This window comes from Agelaius phoeniceus, assembly GCF_051311805.1.
Source record: "Agelaius phoeniceus isolate bAgePho1 chromosome W unlocalized genomic scaffold, bAgePho1.hap1 SUPER_W_unloc_1, whole genome shotgun sequence".
Taxonomy (NCBI): Eukaryota; Metazoa; Chordata; class Aves; order Passeriformes; family Icteridae; genus Agelaius; species Agelaius phoeniceus.
Genome location: NW_027509866.1, coordinates 1,205,077 through 1,225,011, shown reverse-complemented (window position 1 = coordinate 1,225,011; position 19,935 = coordinate 1,205,077). Strand labels below are relative to the sequence as shown.

The 19,935-nt window shown below is 52.4% G+C and overlaps 1 protein-coding gene and 1 pseudogene across 1 annotated transcript; both read right to left on the bottom strand.

The window, feature by feature from the left end:
* The window catches only part of LOC129133491 (uncharacterized), a 264,314-nt pseudogene that overhangs the window by 58,705 nt on the left and 185,674 nt on the right, over positions 1-19,935 (bottom strand).
* On the bottom strand, positions 18,015-18,947 carry LOC143692362 (olfactory receptor 14J1-like). Its single transcript, XM_077172597.1, has one exon. It carries the CDS (start codon positions 18,945-18,947, stop codon positions 18,015-18,017), a length of 933 nt encoding a protein of 310 aa, XP_077028712.1.

Sequence of the window (19,935 nt, the reverse complement as noted above, 5' to 3'; positions counted from 1 at the left end):
ATCAGGATCCTCCAGTCCAACTGCTGGCCCTGCACAGGACACCCCAACAATGCCAGCCTGGGCCTGGCAGCGCTGGCCAAACGCTGCTGCAGCTCAGAGAGCCCTGGAGCTGGGACCCTTCCCTGGGGAGCCTGGCCAGGGCCCCAGCAGCCTCTGGGCAAAAACCTTTTCCTGACATCCAACCTGAGCCTGCCCCAACTCAGCTGCAGCCGCTCCCTCCACTCCTGTCCCTGGGCACCAGAGGGAAGAGGTTCCCACAGCCCCAGCCAGGGACCCGCTCCCAAGGCTGCTGCCATGGCCACCAGGGCTGGCACCAGCTGGGATGCTCGGTTTCCACGGGCCGGGCTTCAGCAATGGGATTCCCCAATTTCCTGCTCCCGCTAAAACCGCGCTGCCCTCGCTGCCCTCCCGCCTCCCATGGAAAGCACAAAAGGCAAAGATCCCGGGCTGGGATAAGAACAATTTATTGGAAACAGCAACGAGATAAGGAACAAACAGGAACAGAAACAATATTGATAACAGAAGGGATAAATAAAACTGTTTACAGGGAAAACTACAACACAACTCACAGGGTCTGCCTGGCTACAATATTTCTTGCCTGGAAAGGACACCCTTCTCCTCAGGGAGAGAGAGAGAGTCCCTTTCCTGTCCCTGGCAATGATCTGAGGTGGGACTGAATGTAATGACAGGGCCATGGCCAGACCCTCATGTTCTCCAATCCCACATCAGGTCATTGGCAAAGGGCAGGAAAAGGTACAGGTGTCTTCCCAGCATGGATCACAGGGAACATGGATCACCAGGGCTCTTTGCAATCTGGCTTCTCCCATGGGGGATGAAGCTGGAGTGGTGCATGAAGCTGTTCCTGCAATCGAGGCACTTGCAGGGCTTCATTTACGGGTGGCTCCGTTGGTGTCTTGTCAAATGAGAGCTTCTGGTGAAGCTCTTCCCACACTGGGGACACTCGTAGGGCCTCTGCCTCTCCCCAGTGTGGATGCGCTGGTGCCTGATGAGGGTGGAATTGTGCTTGAAGCTCTTCCCGCAGTCAGGGCAGTAGAAGGGCCTCTCATCCGTGTGAATGCGCTCATGCAGGAGGAGATTTGAGCTGGTCCGAAACCTCTTCCCACACGTGCGGCACTCGTAGGGTCTCTCCCCAGTGTGGATGAGCTGGTGCCTGATGAGGTGGGACTTGCGCTTGAAGCCCATCCCGCAATCAGGGCAGTGGAAGGGCCTTTCTTCTGTGTGAATCTGCCGGTGCCTGGAGAGATCAGGGCTGGTGTGAAACCTCTTCTGGCACTCAGGACACTCGTAGGGCCTCTCCCCAGTGTGGATGCACTGGTGGGTCAAAAGGGTGGAGCTGCAGCTGAAGCCCTTCCCACACTCCCCACACTCGTAGGGCCATTCCCCAGTGTGGATCATCTGGTGGCTGATCAGGGTGCTGCTCTGCCTGAAGCTCTTCCCACACTCCAAGCACTTGTGGGGCTTTTTCCCATCATGAAGCTGCTCATGGGCCACCAGCTCCGAGCTCTGGCTGAAGCTCTGTCCACCTTCCTGGCTCAGGGTGGGTCTTTCCTCCTCAGAGCACCCTGGGCTGGGTTTGGAGCCCCTTCTCCTGTGGGATCTCTGGGACTTGTCCTCCACGTTGGAATTCTGCACTGTGGAGCCACTCAAAATGGCCTCTTCCACGATGTTCTGCCTTGGGGATTTGTCCTCCGTGGTCTCCATCCTCAGCTTCTTCCCTGGGGGAGGAAGGACAAGGAGAGGATGGGATTTGCCTCCGTGCCAGAGGGAAGGGGAAGGAGATCCCCCCAGTGCATCCCCAGCAGGACGGGGTTGGCAGCAGGGTTGTCCTGCAGCCGGGGGCCGTGCTGGGCTGGGAGATGGAGCAGGAGAGAGGAGGAAAGGGGCACTGACTTCCTCCTCACCTGCCTGGGGCTCCTGGGGCACCTTCTTCTTCCTCACAGCCTCCTCCTCCATCTGGCCAAGTTTATGGGATGGAAAATCCTGTTTTGAGAAGAAAACAAGGGATAAGTACATTGAATTTTGTACTTGTTTGAAGGCAAACCTGGGGAGGGTCTAAACCAGGATTACAATTTAATAAGAAAATGAAGATCAAGGCAATGATGCAGAATCACTGCCTTAAACTGACAGAGTCAGGATATAACCCGACACCCTGCTGGTCAGGCTGGTGGCAGCAGTCCCATTAAATGGTGGCTGCAGTCCTGTGGGAGTGATGAACGTGATTCTGTCCAAGCAGTGATCCTGTAGAAGGCTCTGGTCTTCCTCTGAAGGTCCAGTGGTGGTTCTGGAGCTCTTGTCCTCTGGGAATCCAGTAGGCAAGCTGCTCCTGGTGTTGCAAGGCTCAGCTTATATCCAGGTAGGAATGCTTGGATCCTCCCCCTGGGCGGAGCATGCCACAATGGGAGGATGGAATTTGATCAGTCCTGCAGTGACACCCAATGGCCCATTCCCAGAAGATATCTCCCCTGGAGGGCGTGATCAGGGCTGAGTCATGGAAGAGATCAAGAACACTGCCCCACCTGTTTCTAGCAGTTGATGAAGATGGGGATTGAAAACATGCATTTGGTTCCAACTTACATTGCAGCCTGAAACAGTGGGGGAATCCCTGCTCAGGGGGTGAACACCACCCCCCTTACCCAAACTGGCTCAGGTGTAAAACCCCCACCCTGGGAAGGCCACACACACACAGGGGACAATGTCACACTTGCCCTGCTCCAGGGCAAATGGCATCTCTCTAATATTTTCTTAACCAGATTGCAAAATTATTTTGGCACAGTGAGTTCAGGGCACTGTCCTTTGACCCCAGTTGCCTTTGACAACAGCATGGTTCCTTCCTCTGAGGAGGTTGTGGGTCTCTCTGGAGGAACTCTTGGAAACTTGGATGCAGCTTCCTCTGAGCAACCTATGGGAGAACTGATGAGGAAAATGGCTGTTGTGGGACTGGAGTGTAAAGAAAATACTTTGTTGTCCCTACTTGAAAAGTTTGTTAAAATCACTGGTGGAAATGGAGCAAATGATACCAGCAAGACTGACAAGGTTCATTCACCACATGGCGAGGAACACAAGGCTGCTAAAAGTCCCACAAGAAGCCCAGCTCAAGTAGCTAAATTCCCAAATAACTACTGAATTCCCAGGCTTGGGTTTTTTCCAAATGTGAGAATCATTATTCTCTTCATCCCTGTCACCTTTGTGACAGCTACACAGAGCTTCCACTGCCTTTTAATAATATCTGTATTGGGCCGAATTTGCACTTTTCTTTAATTGTAACCTGCCAGCAGCTGAGCTGGAGCTGTGCAGGAAGCAAGGAAACTTGGAATTGCCACAGAATTGCTTCTATTGTCAGCCGGTGCTGCGGCGGCCGTGGGGCAGAGGGGTGGGAAAGGGGGGTCTGGGGTGGAAGTGGAGGAAATGCCGGGCCCGGGGGCTGAGCACAGGGCTGAGCACACAGAGATGGTTTTGTTCTTGCTGAGCTCGCACTGAGCCAAGGCCTGTCCTGCCCCTCATTCGGCCACGCTGGGGAGGGGCTGAGGGTGTGGGGGAGCTTGGGAGGGGACACAGCCAGGACAGGAGATCCCAGCTGACCCCAGGGATAGCCCAGACCATAGGACATCATGATCAGTGCATGAAGTGTGGGGAACAAGGAGGAAGGGGGCACATTTGCAGTGAGGGTTTTGTCTCCCCAGGTAACACTTAGGCAGGATTGGGCCCTGTTTCGCCAGTGGGCAGGGCCCGCACCAAAGACACAGACACCAACTTAACTTAAGGAACAGTGTAATTTAGATAATGCAAATTTGCAAAAAATTACAAAAATATTAGGTAGGCAAAGCAAATAATCATTAGTCAATAATTCCAAAAGAGAAGATGTTGAAATGAGTATCACACAACTGTCCATTTCTGGCTGCAGGCTCTGGAGATTCTATCTCTGCCTTCAATCAGGGTTGCATTCCCTAAAGAATCCTGGTACCAAATCCTGCTTTCCAAGGCTGGAACAGTGTCTCAGGTTTAGCTGGGTGTGTATTCAATTACCCTCTGTTAAAGATGGGGCAATTATCATCTGTCAATTGAGCAATTTACTTTATCTCTTCCGCATGAATCCTCCCTCCAGGGAGATATCTTCTGTTAATGGGCCATTGAGTGTCACTGATAAAAATTCCATCATCCCATTGTGAGAAGATCTGCCCAGAGGGAGGAGCCAAGCATTCCTACCTGGATATAATCTGAGAATGTGAACAACAGAGTCAGCCTTCTCCCACAAGATTCCCAGAAGAGCAGCTTTCAGCTCCACTGGATCCCAGAGGAAGACCAGGCCAATCGATGCCACATCTGGACCTTCAGAGGAAAACTCCACCCTTCTACAGGATCACTGCTCCAACAGAACCACACCTGTCCCTGCAGGAGCACTGCAGCCACCATTTAACAGGAGTGCTACCAACACTCTGACCCACAGGGTGTCAGGTCGTATTCTTACTCTGTAAGTAGTTTTTAGTACTACTGCATTTGTATTTTTAATTTTCCTTCTGAAGAACTGTTATTCCTATTCCCATTGACTTTGCTTGACAGCTCCTTCTTTTGAAAATTATAATTCCAAGGGAAAGGATTAACATTTTACATTTCAAGGGAGTCTCCTGCCTTCCTTAGCAGACACCTGTCTTTTCAAACTGACACAATGCCCTGGGACAGCCAGGCAGGTGAGGAGGAAGTCAGTGCCCCTTTCCCCCTCTCTCCTGCTCCATCTCCCAGCCCAGCACAGCCCCCGGCTGCAGGACAACCCTGCTGCCAACCCCGTCCTGCCGTGGATGCACTGGGGGGATCTCCTTCCCCTTCCCTGTGGCATGGAGGTCAATCCCATCCTCTCCTTGTCCTTCCTCCCCCAGGGAAGAAGCTGAGGATGGAGACCAGGAAGGACAAATCCCCACAGCAGAATTGCCTGGAAGAGGCCATTTTGAGTGGCTCCATGGTGCAGAATTCCAATGTGGAGGAAAAGCCCCAGAGATTCCATAGGAGGAGGGTCTCCATACCCAGCCCAGGGTGCTCTGAGGAGGAAAGACCCACCCTGAGCCAGGAAGGTGGACAGAGCTTCAGCCAGAGCTCAGAGCTGGTGGCCCATGGGCAGCTTCACAATGGGGAGAAGGCCCACAAGTGCTTGGAGTGTGGGAAGAGCTTCAGGCAGAGCAGCACCCTGATCAGCCACCAGATGATCCACACCGGGGAATGGCCCTACGAGTGTGGGGAGTGTGGGAAGGGCTTCAGCTGCAGCTCTGCCCTCGTCATCCACGGGAATCCCATTTCTGAAGCCCGGCCCAAGGAAACCGAGTATCCTAGCTGGTGCCAGCCCTGGTTGCCATGGCAACAACCCCTGGCATGGGGTCTCCATGGAGTTGCCAACGGACTGAGCATAGCAACATGGTCCTGGTGATGGTTGCCTGCTAAGGATCAGATTTGTCACAGTTCCTCAGAGTGGTTCCATGGGGATTTTCCAAGAGTCTCCAGGCTATTTCAGAGCTGGAATGTCACAGGCAGAGACAGTGGCTCCATGGAGACCTCCCAGGGCTTTCTGGGATGGTAAAGAGTCCTGTGGTCAGAGGCAGTCACAGCCATTCCATGGTGACATCCCAGGGCACCTTGGGCTGCAAAGGCACCCATCTGTCACAGGCACCCACGGGGGCTCCACGGTGACATCCCAGGAGTCCCCAGGCTGCCAAAGAGCCGGGATGGCCCAGACACTCACAGGGCTTCCTGTCATGGCCACAGTGGGAGTTTCAGGCAAAGTTTATTAGAGAAGCTTTTGTTGGGTGAGAAGGTACCGAAAGAAGCCCCAATAGTCTCCACAGATCCCCAGATACCCCCAAGGACCTCCAGACTTCTTAAACTTCTTCTAGGAGTGGAGCATTGGAGCAGCTGGTTCCAATCTCAGCCTCAGACTTTTCAAGTGTTTGTGTGTAAAAAATTATCAAGGTGGAATTAAATCATTACAGTATTTGTCCCACAGGATTAAGGATAGGAAAACAGAGATATTTATATAATTATCTACTATGGTAATTATTAAATAAAATTATCTTTATCAGAAATATTTACAGCAAGGTATTGGAGTTGTAACATTTATATAACATTATATTATATTATATTATATTATATTATATTATATTATATTAAACACTATGAAGTGATTTCAAAGCAATTTTGTTAAAGCTAAACCAGTAATTAAGCAGAGATTGATGCCAGTCCCCCAGAACAATGACCATGGGCAAACCCCTTTGGCTCAGCCTGGAGCAGTGAATGACCTTGAGGGTGTCCCCATACAGAGAGGAAACTCTACACCCTCCAAAAAAGGAAATGTCAGGAGATGCTGCGGTTAAGATTTGGGACAAGGCTTTTCTAGTGTGAGGTGCTGCTCTGTCAGTCGGGTGTGCCCAGGCTGGGCCAGCTCAGCAGCTCTGCAGAAGCTCTCAGTGGTGTCACTTGGTTGTTCCTTTCTCTGGGGATTTTTCCAGCGCTGTCACAGCTTCAGCTCCCGCTAAGGATGTTCAACTTTGGGATGGAGGAGTCAGACTTGTTTCTGCAATATTCACCCCAAAATCAGCGTGACCCCCCCCCCCCTTCATTTCCCACAGGGGCCTTTGCAAACAGGGCCTTGCTGGAGCTGTTGGAGCCCATTGCAGGCAGAGCCTCCTGCTCCAGCAGGAACTGCCTTTCCTGTGCCATCAGCAGGGCAGGTCCCGCTGCAGGAAAAGCCCCAGGCCAGCCCCAGCACAGGGAAGGCCTCGGGCACAAGGGCAGAGTGCCGTGCTGGGAGCTGTGCCAGGGAGAGCCTGAGGCACCAAAGGCACCTTGGCAGCAGCAGCTGCTTGCAGCCCATGGCCAGAAGCCTCCCTTGGCAGCCCGGCCTGGTGGCCACCACTGCAGAGCTGCTGCCTCAGGGCTCATTCCTGGCTGGCCTCTGAAAAGCCACTTCTGCTCCAGGAGCCTGACTAGGAAGTCATTGGCCCCAGCACCCTGGGGACAAGATATCAATGACAAAACTCTTCATGCCAGCAGAGCCAAGGCAGGGGCAGAGGAAAGGGCAGAGCCAGGCCCAGGGGACAGGGCTGCCATGGTGATGGCTGTGAGGGCACTGCCCCTGCAGCAGCCTGGCTGCCCTCAACAGACATTCTGGCCAGAAGCGTTGTGAGGGCACCCAGCACATCAGAGAACCCACACTACAGGAATTCTGTCACTGGGGAGGGCAGGAGATTTCACTGGGTCAGGCTGCCCAAAGCTCATGCTCTTGGACCGTTCCTGGGATGGGGCATCCACTTCTCTGGAAAAACAGCTGCAGTTTTGTGCCGCTGTCATTATTGTAAAATATTTCCTCTTCTAACAAATGCAAATCCACCCTCATTCAGTTTATTGACATTTACCCTTATTCTGTCATGGCAAGATCTGGGAGAAAATAACTTTGATCACTATTTTTCCATTTTCACAGACCTTGGAGAGGACTCAAAAATCTCACAAGATGGGGTTTGGAGGTCTCATCACAAAACCAGCAGGGACAGTCTGCAGGCTCTGGGGTCAGTGGTGTCGAGACTGAGGACAGAACAGGAATAGCCTGGGAGGGATGGAAGGGTGGTTTCAGAGGGGCTGGAGCTATTCTTCATAGTGGGAATGAGCCTGAAGAAGACATAACAGCACCAAGGGCAGCTGGGGAGGCCCAGAGTGAACACCAGGAGAATGGAATTTCCCTGCCAGGGCAGGGCTGTGGTGCAGCACGTCCCCCAGCAGGAGCCTGGAGCAGCCCAAGGCTTTGTGTGGGCAGGCAGAGGCAGGCAGGAGGCAGAGCTGTCAGCAAAGGAAGGGGCCAGCCAGGTGGGGCAGCCGGGGGATGCTGACAGCCTGCAGGGACAGAGGCGCAGGTTTGCTCAGCACCAGAGACACCTTTGCCTTGCCTGTCCCCAGCTGTCATCACTGCCACCAGTGTTCTGCTCTACCTGGATCCTGGGGACATTTTCTCAGTCCTGTCCCTCAGAAGGATCTATTTAAAGTATGAGAAACTTCAGTGTTTCACCCTCTTTTTGAGTCCCTGAGAAGTTCTTTGAGCACACTTTGAGGGACTGAGTTCGATGCAAAGATCACCAAAGCCCCAGAGGGTCATTAAAGCCCTTGTGCTGTGTCTGTGCTGCTGAGCTGGGCCAGGCTCCTGGCCCAGAGGCAGCTCCTGGCAAGGGCAGCAGAGCTGCAGAGAGACAGCTCTGGCCAGGAGCAGCTCCTGTGCACAGCCCAGCAGGGCTGGGCCACTGCCAGGGCCCCTCAGGGACACCAGCAGGGCATAGACAGAGCTCCCAGGGGCTCAGCACTGGCAGGGGCTGTGGCATGTCCCAGAGGGGGCTGTGTCACAGCAGCTCCTCTGTGGCTGTGTCATGGAGGCACAGAGCAGCTGTGATGTCAGCAAGGGGCTGTGTGACAGCACAGAGTGGGCTGTGTGAGGTCACTGAGCAGCTACAGCATCATAGAGGGGATTCTGTGACATCACAGAGCAGGCTGAAAGATCATGGCATGGCTGTATGACATCATAGAGCCAGGTGCGAGGTCAAAGTGTGTGCTGTGACATTCCAGAGTGGCAGTATGACATCACCGAGGGTTTTGTGACATCACTGAGGGGGTTGTGACATCACCCAGCTGTTTGTGGCATCATAGTGTGAGGCCATAGAGCAGATCTTGCCATCATAGAGTGTGGCTCTGTGACATGAGGGAGTGGGTTGTGACATCACCGGGTGGCTGTGTAACACCATAGAGCAGCCTGTGACATCACAGAACAAACTGTGACATCGCAGTGTGATGCTTTGACATCAGAGTCTTCTGTGACATCACAGAGCAGCTGTGTAACACCACAGGGGACTGTGTGACCTCACAGGGGCAGTGTGACATCACAGGGGCTGTGTGACATCACAGGGGCTGTGTGAGGTCACTGGGGAGGTCACTCTGCCCTGGCCCCCCCCTCACAGTTCCCCCCAGAGCAGTCCAACCCTGCTCGTGCACAGCGGGGTCCCCTGTCCCCCCGGGTCCCCCCGCCCCTGGCGCCGCAGCCTCCCCCAGAGGATGTTCCACGAGATCGACCCCAGAGCCTGACATGGGGACGGGGGGCCGGGGCCCTGGGGGTGGCACAGGGGGACAGGGACCCCCCGGCAGCATCTCCATGTCCCCCAGGGCCAGAACCTGGGCCAGGGCTCCTTCACCCTGGTACCAATGAGGCCTTGAGAGCACTGAAAAAATCCCCAGCAAGGGGATAATAAATATTAATAATAAACCAGATTTAATATCAAGGGACAGCAGCACAAAGTTCCTTGGCAAGAGTCACTCTGCTCCTTACTGGTCACTTCAGGCACAGCAGGGAAACAAAGCAACAACAAAACCAAACAAGATCCAGGCAATCAAACCAGAAATAGGGCAAGAACTGGGGCTTTTCTTCCTATGGAAAAGAACTGTCCTAGTCCAGGTGCCCATGGCCAGAATTGGGATTTCACCTGCAATATTGCCTGTTGTGAAAGACTGGAGGAGATTTTTGGATCAAAACCTTTTGTGTGTGGGGGAGGAAGGGGCAGGTCCAGCCTTGCCCTGCCCTGGAACACCAGCCCTGCCTTGCCCTGGAACCCCAATCCCCCCAGAGCCTCTATCCCAGCCCAGCAGTGGCTGCCAGTCCCTGGCACAGCACAGGCAATGCTCCACAGCCACCTCTGCAGCCCCAGCCCAGCTCCTGAGGGACCAAATGAGCCCAAGCCCCACCCGGGGAAAGGGCCCAGGGAGACCAAGGGGTATTGAAGGCTGACAACAAGGCGAGCACACATCTTGACCCTACCTCCTCTTGGAATTTCCATCTGAACTCTGTTGGAATGCAGGAGTTGATAGCTGTGTGTGTGCCTCTCTGCATCTTTTTTGTCTCTCTCTCTTTCTGCATCTTCTTCTATTTCTGTGCTCCTGTAAATTGTTATTAACATGAAATTGAACAGCCCTAGAGTTTGTGAAGTTGAATGGGCCAAGTCAATGCTTTGAGAAGTGTTTTTTGTTGATTGAATATCTGTCCATATTTGACATGAGAAGAATTTTTAAAAGTAATACAAAACTTTTTGTGTAACTGACAATCTGTTAAACCACTGAGATACTGAACACACCTCTGTGTCGCAGACATCTTTAATGAAAAATCTTTTCTTAAGATTTTTCCTTGTGAGAAGCTGCAGTTTCAGCAACCAAAAGTAAACAATGCTTATCTGCTGCTGTGGAATGCAACAGGTAGACCTGTGATTGGTCTCCTGTGGATGTTTGGATTTACTGACCACTCATGGCAGAGCTGGCTCTTGCTCTCTGTCTGAGACACAGATCTTTGTTGTTCATTCTTTTCTATTCTTAGCTTAGCTAGCTTCTGAAGAAACCTTTTCCTTTCTATTTCTTTTTATTATAGTCTTAATATAACATATATCATAAAATAATAAATCAATAATAAATCAACCTTTTGATCATAAAGTCAACGTTCTCGTCTCTTCTTCATCCTGAAAACCCCTGTGACCACGGTCGCACCTCTGTGAAACACAAATGCTAAAGATGAAAAAACCCAGGAATCTCCTCTTTCTTTTCCAGTCAACAAAGAAGCAGCGGGCCCCGGCCCTGGCCCCCATCTCAACCAAACCAAACCAAACCAAACCAAACCAAACCAAACCAAACCAAACCAAACCAAACCAAACTAAACCAAGCAACCCTGTCATGGGCTGAGCCCCTTCCCCCCTCCCCAGGCTTCCCCACCCCCATCAGCCCCATTCTGACCAAACCAAACCCCAACAACTCCCAAACAGGAAAACAAAAGAGGCTACAAAATCCCAACCAGAACAAAGCCAACCACAGCTATTAAAATCTCACCATGATCATATAAAAAATATATAAAACCATCAAATCAGTAAAGGAGAAATTAAGTCCCAAATAAAAAAGAAGAAAAAATACCTTAAGCTTAAAACTTAAATCTTCTTGTAAACGATAATGGAACAACTCTTTCTTTATAACACAAAAAACTTTTGAAAAAAATTACAATTAATATCAAAAAAACCCTCCATACTAAAATAAACAAATGTTAAAATAACTGTAATTTCATGACAGGTTTAAACAGCAGGGAGAAAAATCCAACTAATCCAGTATTCCCAAGAGAAGATCTCTATTCCCAGAGATAAAAATAATTTTAAAAGTAAAAAATAAAAACTTTTACCCTTAAAGAACACATCTTTAAAACAGGACCCCATAAGTTGACATGACCCATCTACAAGCTGTAAAAAATCTTGTAGCAATAAAAACAACTTCCCAAGAACAAAGTTCCCCTGACAACTGTTATCCATGAAAGAATTAAGAACCATAAAAAAATATTTTTTTTCTTGAAAAATAATCTCCATAACCTTAACAAGAAAAACTTCTCTCCCGAAGAAAACTAAAAAAAAGACTATTCTAGAAATAGTAAACCAACTAGAAATTTTAAATTTACTTACTTAACATTGTCAGTAAAAAGAAAAAGTTGTAAAGAAAAAAAGTGTTCGAGAGAATTCATTTTAATTCTTACTACCTTTTTTCTTTATAAATTTATTTTAAATAAAATTTTCTATATACGCTTTAAAAATCTTAGGCCTACTTTACTATTCTCATAATACAATCTCACAATAAAAGAAATAGATAAATAATTAACTGACACTAAAACCCCCCATACTCATCAATCCATTAATTAAGAAATGTCAAGAATAGAAAAATCTTAAATTAACAAACCAAAACCACTACAATGTCATAATAAACCTTTTGCCAAAGTTTCTCCAATTTTCCGAACTTCCCAGGGAAGGCTGTTTGGTTGTTTTGAGCTCCTAGAATCTCTTGTACTGGTATTTCTCCAGTGCACCTAACTCAGAGGACACAAACAATTGTAATTCCTTTTAAATGTCTCCTTGAGATAATTGTTTTAGGGATCGAGTCAGGGCTTGTGTGTGCTGCTTGGCCCAGCCCAGGCAGGGCTTTCCCAGCCACATTCCACACTCCATTGCCCAGCTGGAGCCGCTGGTGCCTCTGAGTTGTGCTGCCCCAGCCCCAGGGACGCTCTCCTTGTCTGCCCATTCCCCCACGGTCTCTGGGCAGGGATGGCCTCACTGGGGGCTGCTGACATCCTCAGCAACTTGGAGGCTGCTGCTGAATTTCACTGCTCCAGAGGCTTGTTCAGCCTTCAGCTCTTGAGTGCAGGAATTCAGTGTCCCAGGGCTCATGAACATTCAGAACAGCTGAACAAGCCAAGCCTCTGGGAATAACTTGATTTCAGTTTCCAAATCTTGTGTGGTTAATTCAACAGATTTCAAAAGCCTATTAAAAGTGAATGCATTATATATAAAAAGACAGCGAGTAAATATTTTTAGATCCTGCAATTTATTGTTTTTTTCCTCTTAATTCATTGATATGTGCAATCTCCAATTTACATTGAATCCAAGTACCTCCTCATGCAGTTTGAATGGATATGAAAATCAAGACCCTCCATGGTTGACAATCAATCAGACTCTGTCCCTACCCCCACCCCACCATTTCCCCCATCCAAGCCCTGGCACTCAGAGCAGCCTTGTGCAAATCTCAGCTCCCTCCAGCCCAGGCTGCACCTGCAGCTTTCAGCTCCTTGGCTCCAACTCCCACCTGCTTTCCTTGCAGAAGGAGCTGCCCGAGACACAGAGCATTTCTTGTCAGCCAACAAAGCCAAGGGAAGGCACAGCCCCATCCAATGCCAAAAGTCATTCTTCTCCGTGGCTCTGCCCTGCCCCTGATTCCCACAGCCTGTCCGGTTTCATTCATTCCTCCTTTGCCAGGCACTTTCTGGGACAAGGGAGTTCTGCTCTGGCTATGGAGGGAGGTCCAAGTGCAGCCACTGGCATGGGAACCAAAACTGATCAGGTTTGTGTCCTTTGGGGGTCAGGAACTGGTGAGACTCAGAGGCACAGAAAGGTTTCTCTTCATGGCCAGCATAAAAAATGTGAAATGATAAAATGTAATAAACATCAAAACACTTCTCCCAGCTCCTTCTGACATTGCAGCAGCATCTGACATGTCTGCCATCCACAAGGGATTTCCATACACTAAGGATTTTAGACAAAGATATAAGAAGAGGTGATATAAATGAAAAAACTACAACTAAGGAAATATTTAAACTTCTGAAAGATTGGGCAATTCCCTGAAGCTCAAAGCATGATGGCCATCAAGGGAGATGCATTGGCATGACCAGACAACATCTACAGGAGGCAGTCTTGGAGCAATACGAAAGACATAGGTCCAGCTGCTCTAAATGAAGAGATGTCCTAAGACATGGCCATTTAACCAGGAGGGACGGAAACCCCTAAAGGAAGGGGTTCATGAAATATTAGACTGAATGTTGGTGGCAAAGGGAGAGGGGAAAATCAGTATTTCTTCTTCTGCCATCAGTCAAAGAATCCAGTAGATCCAGAAAATTCCTGTTCCTGGTTGGAAAACTTTGCCATTTCTTAAGAATGCTCAATTGACACAGATAAAAAAGATTTGTTTGTATATTATGAAAAAAAAAAGGCATTAACACCTGTGCCCCTTTCCAGGCAGACATCAGCTGTGTGCCCATGAACAGGCAGTGCCACTTGTGCCCTGAGGGACTGAGCTGGGATTGGATCTCTCTGAGAGCACCTGAGGGAGAGCAGAGCACCTTGCAAGCTGCAGGTCCCTGACAGCCCCGCAGGGCTCCTGTGCCATCAACATCTGCTCTGCTCCAGTCTGAAACAGGGCCCAGCATGGTGCCAGGATCATCAGAGAGCTGAGATGTGTGCTGGAAGTCAATGGCCTCCCCATCCCGCAGCAGCCCCGCATTTCCCTGCTGCAGCCTTGGTCTCCAGCCCAGCCATGGAGGCTCTTTGGGCTCTGGAGTGTTGCTGCAGCCGCCAAGGGCAGCTGAGCTCTGCCTTTGGCACAGTCAGGCCTGGCCAGCGCAGGCCATGCTCAGCAATTGCTTGTGTGTGCCTGGCCTTGCTGTCAGCCCCGGCAGCGGCTGCGTGGCCCCTTTGTGGCCCTGTGCTGGCCCAGCCTTGGTGGCCCAGCCCCTGTGCAGGCCCAGCCCAGGCCAGGAGCATTGCGGCTGGGAACGGCCCCTGTGCCGTGGTGCCCACAGCAGCCTTGGGGCTCTGTGCCCCATGGCCTCCCTGCTGGGCAGCCTCTGCCAGCTCCTGCAGAGCCCGTGGCACCTGTGGGGCTGCACAGACAGCCCTGCCCTGGGCTGGGCCGGCCTCTGGGCCAGCAGAGAGGCAGCCAGGGCTGGCCATGGCCGGGAACAGGCCCTGAGCCCTGCAGGAGGATGGAGCTGGGCCACAGCCAAACTCAGCCCAGGCCAAAGCTGGGCTCAGCAGCCAGGGCTGCCAACGCATGGGCACAGAGGCTGGCGCTGACAAATGTCCTGGGCCCCCTCCCTGCTCTGTCCATGCCACCAAGGGCACAGAGCAGCCTCCTCTCTGGGCCACTTGCCTGTTTGCAATGCCTTGCACAGGCGCTGGCCCTGCCCCACAAGGCCTGGCCTGAGTCCTGCCCCTGCACGCTCAGCCAGGCTGAGATGGACACTGATGGTTTCTGGGCCAGGCTCTCTGAGCCCAGCCCAGCTCCCTGCAAGCTCTGCCAGCTGCCCTGAGCTCTGGGCAGCACCAAGGGCCTCTCTGAGCCCAGCCCAGCCCAGCCGGCTCTGGCCCCACAGCTCTGCTCACGCCAGGCTGCTCTGGCCACTGGCCCCACGGCCTCAGCCCCTGCCAAGTCCACAGCAGCAGCTGCAGCTGCCACAGGACTCAGCCCCAGCCATGGGGGAAGGTGCTTGGCCAAGGCCAAAGGAGGCTCCCTGGCTGCCCTGCTCCCCTCGGCCTGAGGTGCTGAGAGCTCTGCAGCCTCTGCTGCCATCCCATCTGCCCAGGGCAGCACAAGAGCCCCGGCCTTGGGGTCCTCAAGAGCTGCTCCTGCTCCAGGCCCAGGGCCCATGCCAAAGCTGGGGCAGCCACAAAGCTGTGCCCATTTCTGTTCATTGCTGCTCTCATGGGCATGGATCCTCAGCCACTTGGAGGTTGCTGATGAGTTTTACTACACCAGATGCCTCTTCTTTCTTGAATTCTTCAGTTCAGGAATTCAGTGAGGAAAGCTCATAAACATTTGTGCAAAAACTCCAGAACAACAAAAGCCACAGGGAATATTCTACGTATTTATTTATTCTGTGAATAATTAGACAGATTTCAGAAGTGTATTCTAAGTGAATACACTGTATTGAAAACAATGCAGAAAGAAGTGTTTTGTCATGTTTTCTTTTCCTGTTTATGGTTTGGTATAATCAATGTCCAATTGATATTGACCCCCAGCACCTTTTAATCCAGTGTGAACAGATATGATAATCAAGACCCCTCCTGGCTGATAATCAATCAGACTTTGTCCCCACTCCCTCCCCACCATTTCGCTCATCCAGCCCCTGGAATTCCAATGGATCAGGAGTGGTGTGGCCAGCAGGGGCAGGGCTGTGATTCTTCCTCTGTGCTTGGCATTGGTTCTGCAGCACCTCAAGTGCTGTTTCCAGTTTTGGGCCCCCCAATTTAGGAACGAGACGGAGGGGCTGGAGTGTGTCCAGAGAAGGGCAACATGGCTGGTCAGGGGTCTGAAGCACAAGTGCTGTGAGTAGCAGCTGAGGGAGCTGGGATTGTTTATCCTGGAGAAGAAGAGGCTCAGGGGAGACCTCATCACTCTCTACAACTCCCTGACAGGAGGGTGCAGCCAGGTGGGGGTCAGGCTCTTCTCCCAGGGAACAGGGACAGGACAAGAGGACACAGCCTTCAGCTGCACCAGGGGACATTTAGGCTGGACATTGGAAATATTCTCCACACAATGGGTGATTGGGCATTGGAATGGGCTGCCCAGGCAGGTGGGTGAGTCACCGTCCCTGGAAGTGTTTAAGGAAAGACTGGATGTGGCACTCAGTGCCATGGTCTGGGTGACAAGGTGGTGTTGGGTCCCAGGTTGGACTTGATGCTCTCCAAGGTCTTTTCCAGCCTGGTTGGTTCTCTGATGATTGTGACACTGCAGGGCCCTGGGGAAGCAAGGGGCCATTGTGACACTGCAAGGCCTGGTGGCACTAAGAGGACCATGGTGACACTGTGTACGACATGGCAGCACAGAGCCAAGGGGCCATTGTGACACTGTGGAACTAAGGAGAGCATTGCTGCACTGCCAGACCTCATGGAACCAAGGATCCATTGTGACACTGCAAGGCCTGGGGGGATGAAGGGCCATTGTGACACTGCAGGGCCCAAGGATCCAAGGGACTTTGTGACACCAAGGGGTCCCATGTAACCAAAGGGACATTGTGACACTCGGAAACCTCATGGAATCATGGAGAACATTGGAACACTCAGGGGCCTCATGGAACCATGGTGAACCCAAGTTGGCTGGGAGAGTGGATCTGCTGGAGGGTAGGAGGGCTCTGCACAGGGCCCTGGACAGGCTGGATCCAGGCCCCAAATCCAGCAAGGTGAGGTTTAACAAGTCCCGGTGCCGGGCCCTGCACTTTGGCCAACACAACCCCTTGCAGCACTACAGGCTGGGGACAGAGTGGCTGGAGAGCAGCCAGGCAGAAAGGGACCTGCAGGGACTGAAGGACACCAGGCTGGACATGAGGCAGCAGTGTGCCCAGGTGGCCAAGAAGGCCAATGGCTCCTGGCCTGGCTCAGTAATGGTGCGGCCAGCAGGATGAGGACAGAGATGGGCTGTTGGCAGGGGAGGGAACAGGGCTGGGCAAGAGGAAGAAATTTGCACCAGGGAAGAGTAAAGAAGGCAAAGGAAAGGCAGAGGAAATGCTCAGGGCAGTTTGGGCGTGGCTGCCAGGCAGCCCTGGCTCTGAGCAACAGCGTCTGCAGTGGCACAGGAAACTCCCAGCTGATGGGAACAAACTTTCTGGCTGAGTGCAGAGGCCAGGACAAAGCTGAGTGGTTTCCCTGGTGTCCCCCAGGCCTTGCTGGCCCCAGGGGCTGATGGCATTTGTGCTCCCTCAGGTTCATGTCCCCACAGCAACAGCATGGGGGTGCTGGCCCTGCTGTGTGCAATGCAAACAGGGGCTGCTGAGGCAGTGCTGCCGTGTCTGTGCCTGCAAGGATGGGGCACCTGTGTGAGCTGGGGGAGAGGCCGGGGCTGCAGAGGGGGGATGTTGTTGGCAGCTGCATGAGGACGCTCTGGGATGCTGCCCTGAGCTGTGCAGCGCACTGGGGATGGATCAGCCCCTGCTCTGCTGCTCCTTCCCGTCTGCCCCAGGGCCCTTGCAGAGCCCCAGCCATGCTGTTTGCCCCCAGCCTGCCCACGGCCAGCCTGGGGCTGCTGACGGGTGTTTCTGTGCTGAGCATTGGCCTGGCCGTGTTCTTGAGAGAGCCTGGGCAAGGAGCCTGGAGCCCCCAGGGCCTGGCCTGAGGCGTCAGCGCTGCCCCAGCAGTGCCCATGGCCTGTCCCTGCTGCAGCCCCGGCACTGCCACCCCCAGGGCTGTGCCCGGCCCCGAGAGCACTCAGGCCCTGCAGCAACACCAGGGCCACCAGGTCAGCGGGGCAGGGCCACGGCAGCAGCACTGGCAACACCAAGTGCTGCTGCTGCTGCTGCTGCTGCTGGGCACAGCTGCTGGGCCAGCACTGATCTGCCCCAGCTCTGCACACAGACATTGCTGCTGCAGCTCCAGAGATGGCAACAAAAGGGCATCTCTGCAGAAAACTCTGCTGGGACATCCTTTAGTTCCTTTAAAGCCACCAAGAGTGCAGCCCCTCACAGACACAGTCTGTGGCCACAGGGAAGGTGGAGAGAAACAGAATGAGAAAGGGCACAAAGATTGACATTTCTTTTTGGACAATATGAAAATACGAAAACAAAGGAAAAAATACCTCCAAAATTAAATCAACAAGAAGTATCAAAGATAACTTTTATTACAAGTGATTTGTAGAAATTGGCCAGCTGTTTAATGTTTCTGAAACCATCCAGTCATCAGTCTCCACACTGCAGCCTTGAGCTCCTGGTTCCTCAGGCTGTAGATGAGGGGGTTCAGGGCTGGAGGCACCACCGAGTACAGAACTGACACGGCCAGATCCAGGGATGGGGAGGACATGGAGGGGGGCTTCAGGTGAGCAAATATGGCACTGCTGAGGAACAGGGAGACCACAGCCAGGTGAGGGAGGCAGGTGGAAAAGGCTTTGTGCCGTCCCTGCTCAGAGGGGATCCTCAGCACAGCCCTGAAGATCTGCACATAGGAGAAAACAATGAACACAAAACAGCCAAATGATAAACAGGCACTAAAAACAATGACCCCAAATTCTCTGAGATAGGATTTGGAGCAGGAGAGCTTGAGGATTTGTGGGATTTCACAGAAGAACTGGCCCAGGGCATTGCCATGGCACAGGGGCAGGGAAAATGTATTGGCCGTGTGCATAAGAGCAGTGAGAAAGCCACTAGCCCAGGCAGCTGCTGCCATGTGGGCACAAGCTCTGCTGCCCAGGAGGGTCCCGTAGTGCAGGGGTTTGCAGATGGACACGTAGCGGTCGTAGCACATGATGGTCAGGAGGAAATACTCTGTTCCAATGAAGAACATAAAGAAAAATACTTGTGCTGCACATCCAGTGTAGGAGATGTTGCTGGTGTCCCAGAGGGAATTGTGCATGGCTTTGGGGACAGTGGTGCAGATGGAGCCCAGGTCGCTGAGGGCCAGGTTGAGCAGGAAGAAGAACATGGGCGTGTGCAGGTGGTGGCCGCAGGCTACGGCGCTGATGATGAGGCCGTTGCCCAGGAGGGCAGCCAGGGAGATGCCCAGCAAGAGGCAGAAGTGCAGGAGCTGCAGCTGCCGCGTGTCTGCCAATGCCAGCAGCAGGAAGTGCCTGATGGAGCTGCTGTTCGACATTTGCTGTGCCTTGGCATGGGGACCTGTTCATTGAGAAAGGACAGTGAAGAGTTAGGGGAGATACCTGTAACCAAAATCAAAGCCATTTCCCATAGACCCTCTTCTGTAACACACATGGACATGGTTCTTTTTTTTAGAGTTCTAGAGTTTTCTTTTTAAGCTGTCCCCATGTCTCTCCTGGTATTCTAGGATATCAGAAACCCTCAGCATTTCTACTGCCCTCTGGTAGAACAGAGTGAGTTCACTGAGGAAAGATGGTAAGTGAAGACTGTGGGGAGATGGTCCCTCACTTGAGTCTCTCTGGAGTTTTTCTGGGCTTTCACTTTTCACAAATGGAGGATGTTCACACTCCCAAGTTTTCTGTAAAGATCAACAGGTACTGCTTAGAGCAGATGGATCCAGCTCAGCCCAGCTCCACTTTTGTTGCCAAGGACTCATGTTGCTCATTTCACCAACCCAGCAACATTTTCAGTGTCACAACACCTCTGCCTTTCCCCATCCATCTTATAACTCAGAGATGCTCTAGGACAGGTTTGCACCCTGGACTGAAGCTCCCAGCTTGGACTGAACTCTCAGGGAGACTCCCAAGTGTCCTTCTGATGGCATTGGATTGAGGGAGATGCAGCTCCTTCCCTGGCTGCACTGACAGCATTGCCCAGAGCCGGGCCCTGGGGACAGCATCACCCTGAGCCAGCTGTGCCCCCTGCCAGAGCCCCCAGGGCCGGGCAGCTGCTCCCAGCCCTGTGCTCTGCAGAGGGAACTGGGCCCGGGGCTGCAGAGCTGCCCCACGGCTCTGCTGCAGCTCTGCCTGCATAGGAGGGGCTGCACGCCTTGGAGCCCCGGCCCTGAGGGCAGAGGCTTGGCTGGGGCACAGGAGGGAGGGGGCTTGTTCAGAGGGAGGGGCTGCACTGCAGGGGCTCCTGTGGGCATCTCTAAACTCTCCCTGCCACAGCATTGCTGGGCTTTGTTTTCTCTCATTGCCTGATCT

Excerpts from the sequence above, each read along its gene's own strand:
- LOC143692362 (XM_077172597.1), bottom strand. The coding sequence starts at position 18,947 with ATGTCGAACAGCAGCTCCATCAGGCACTTCCTGCTGCTGGCATTGGCA.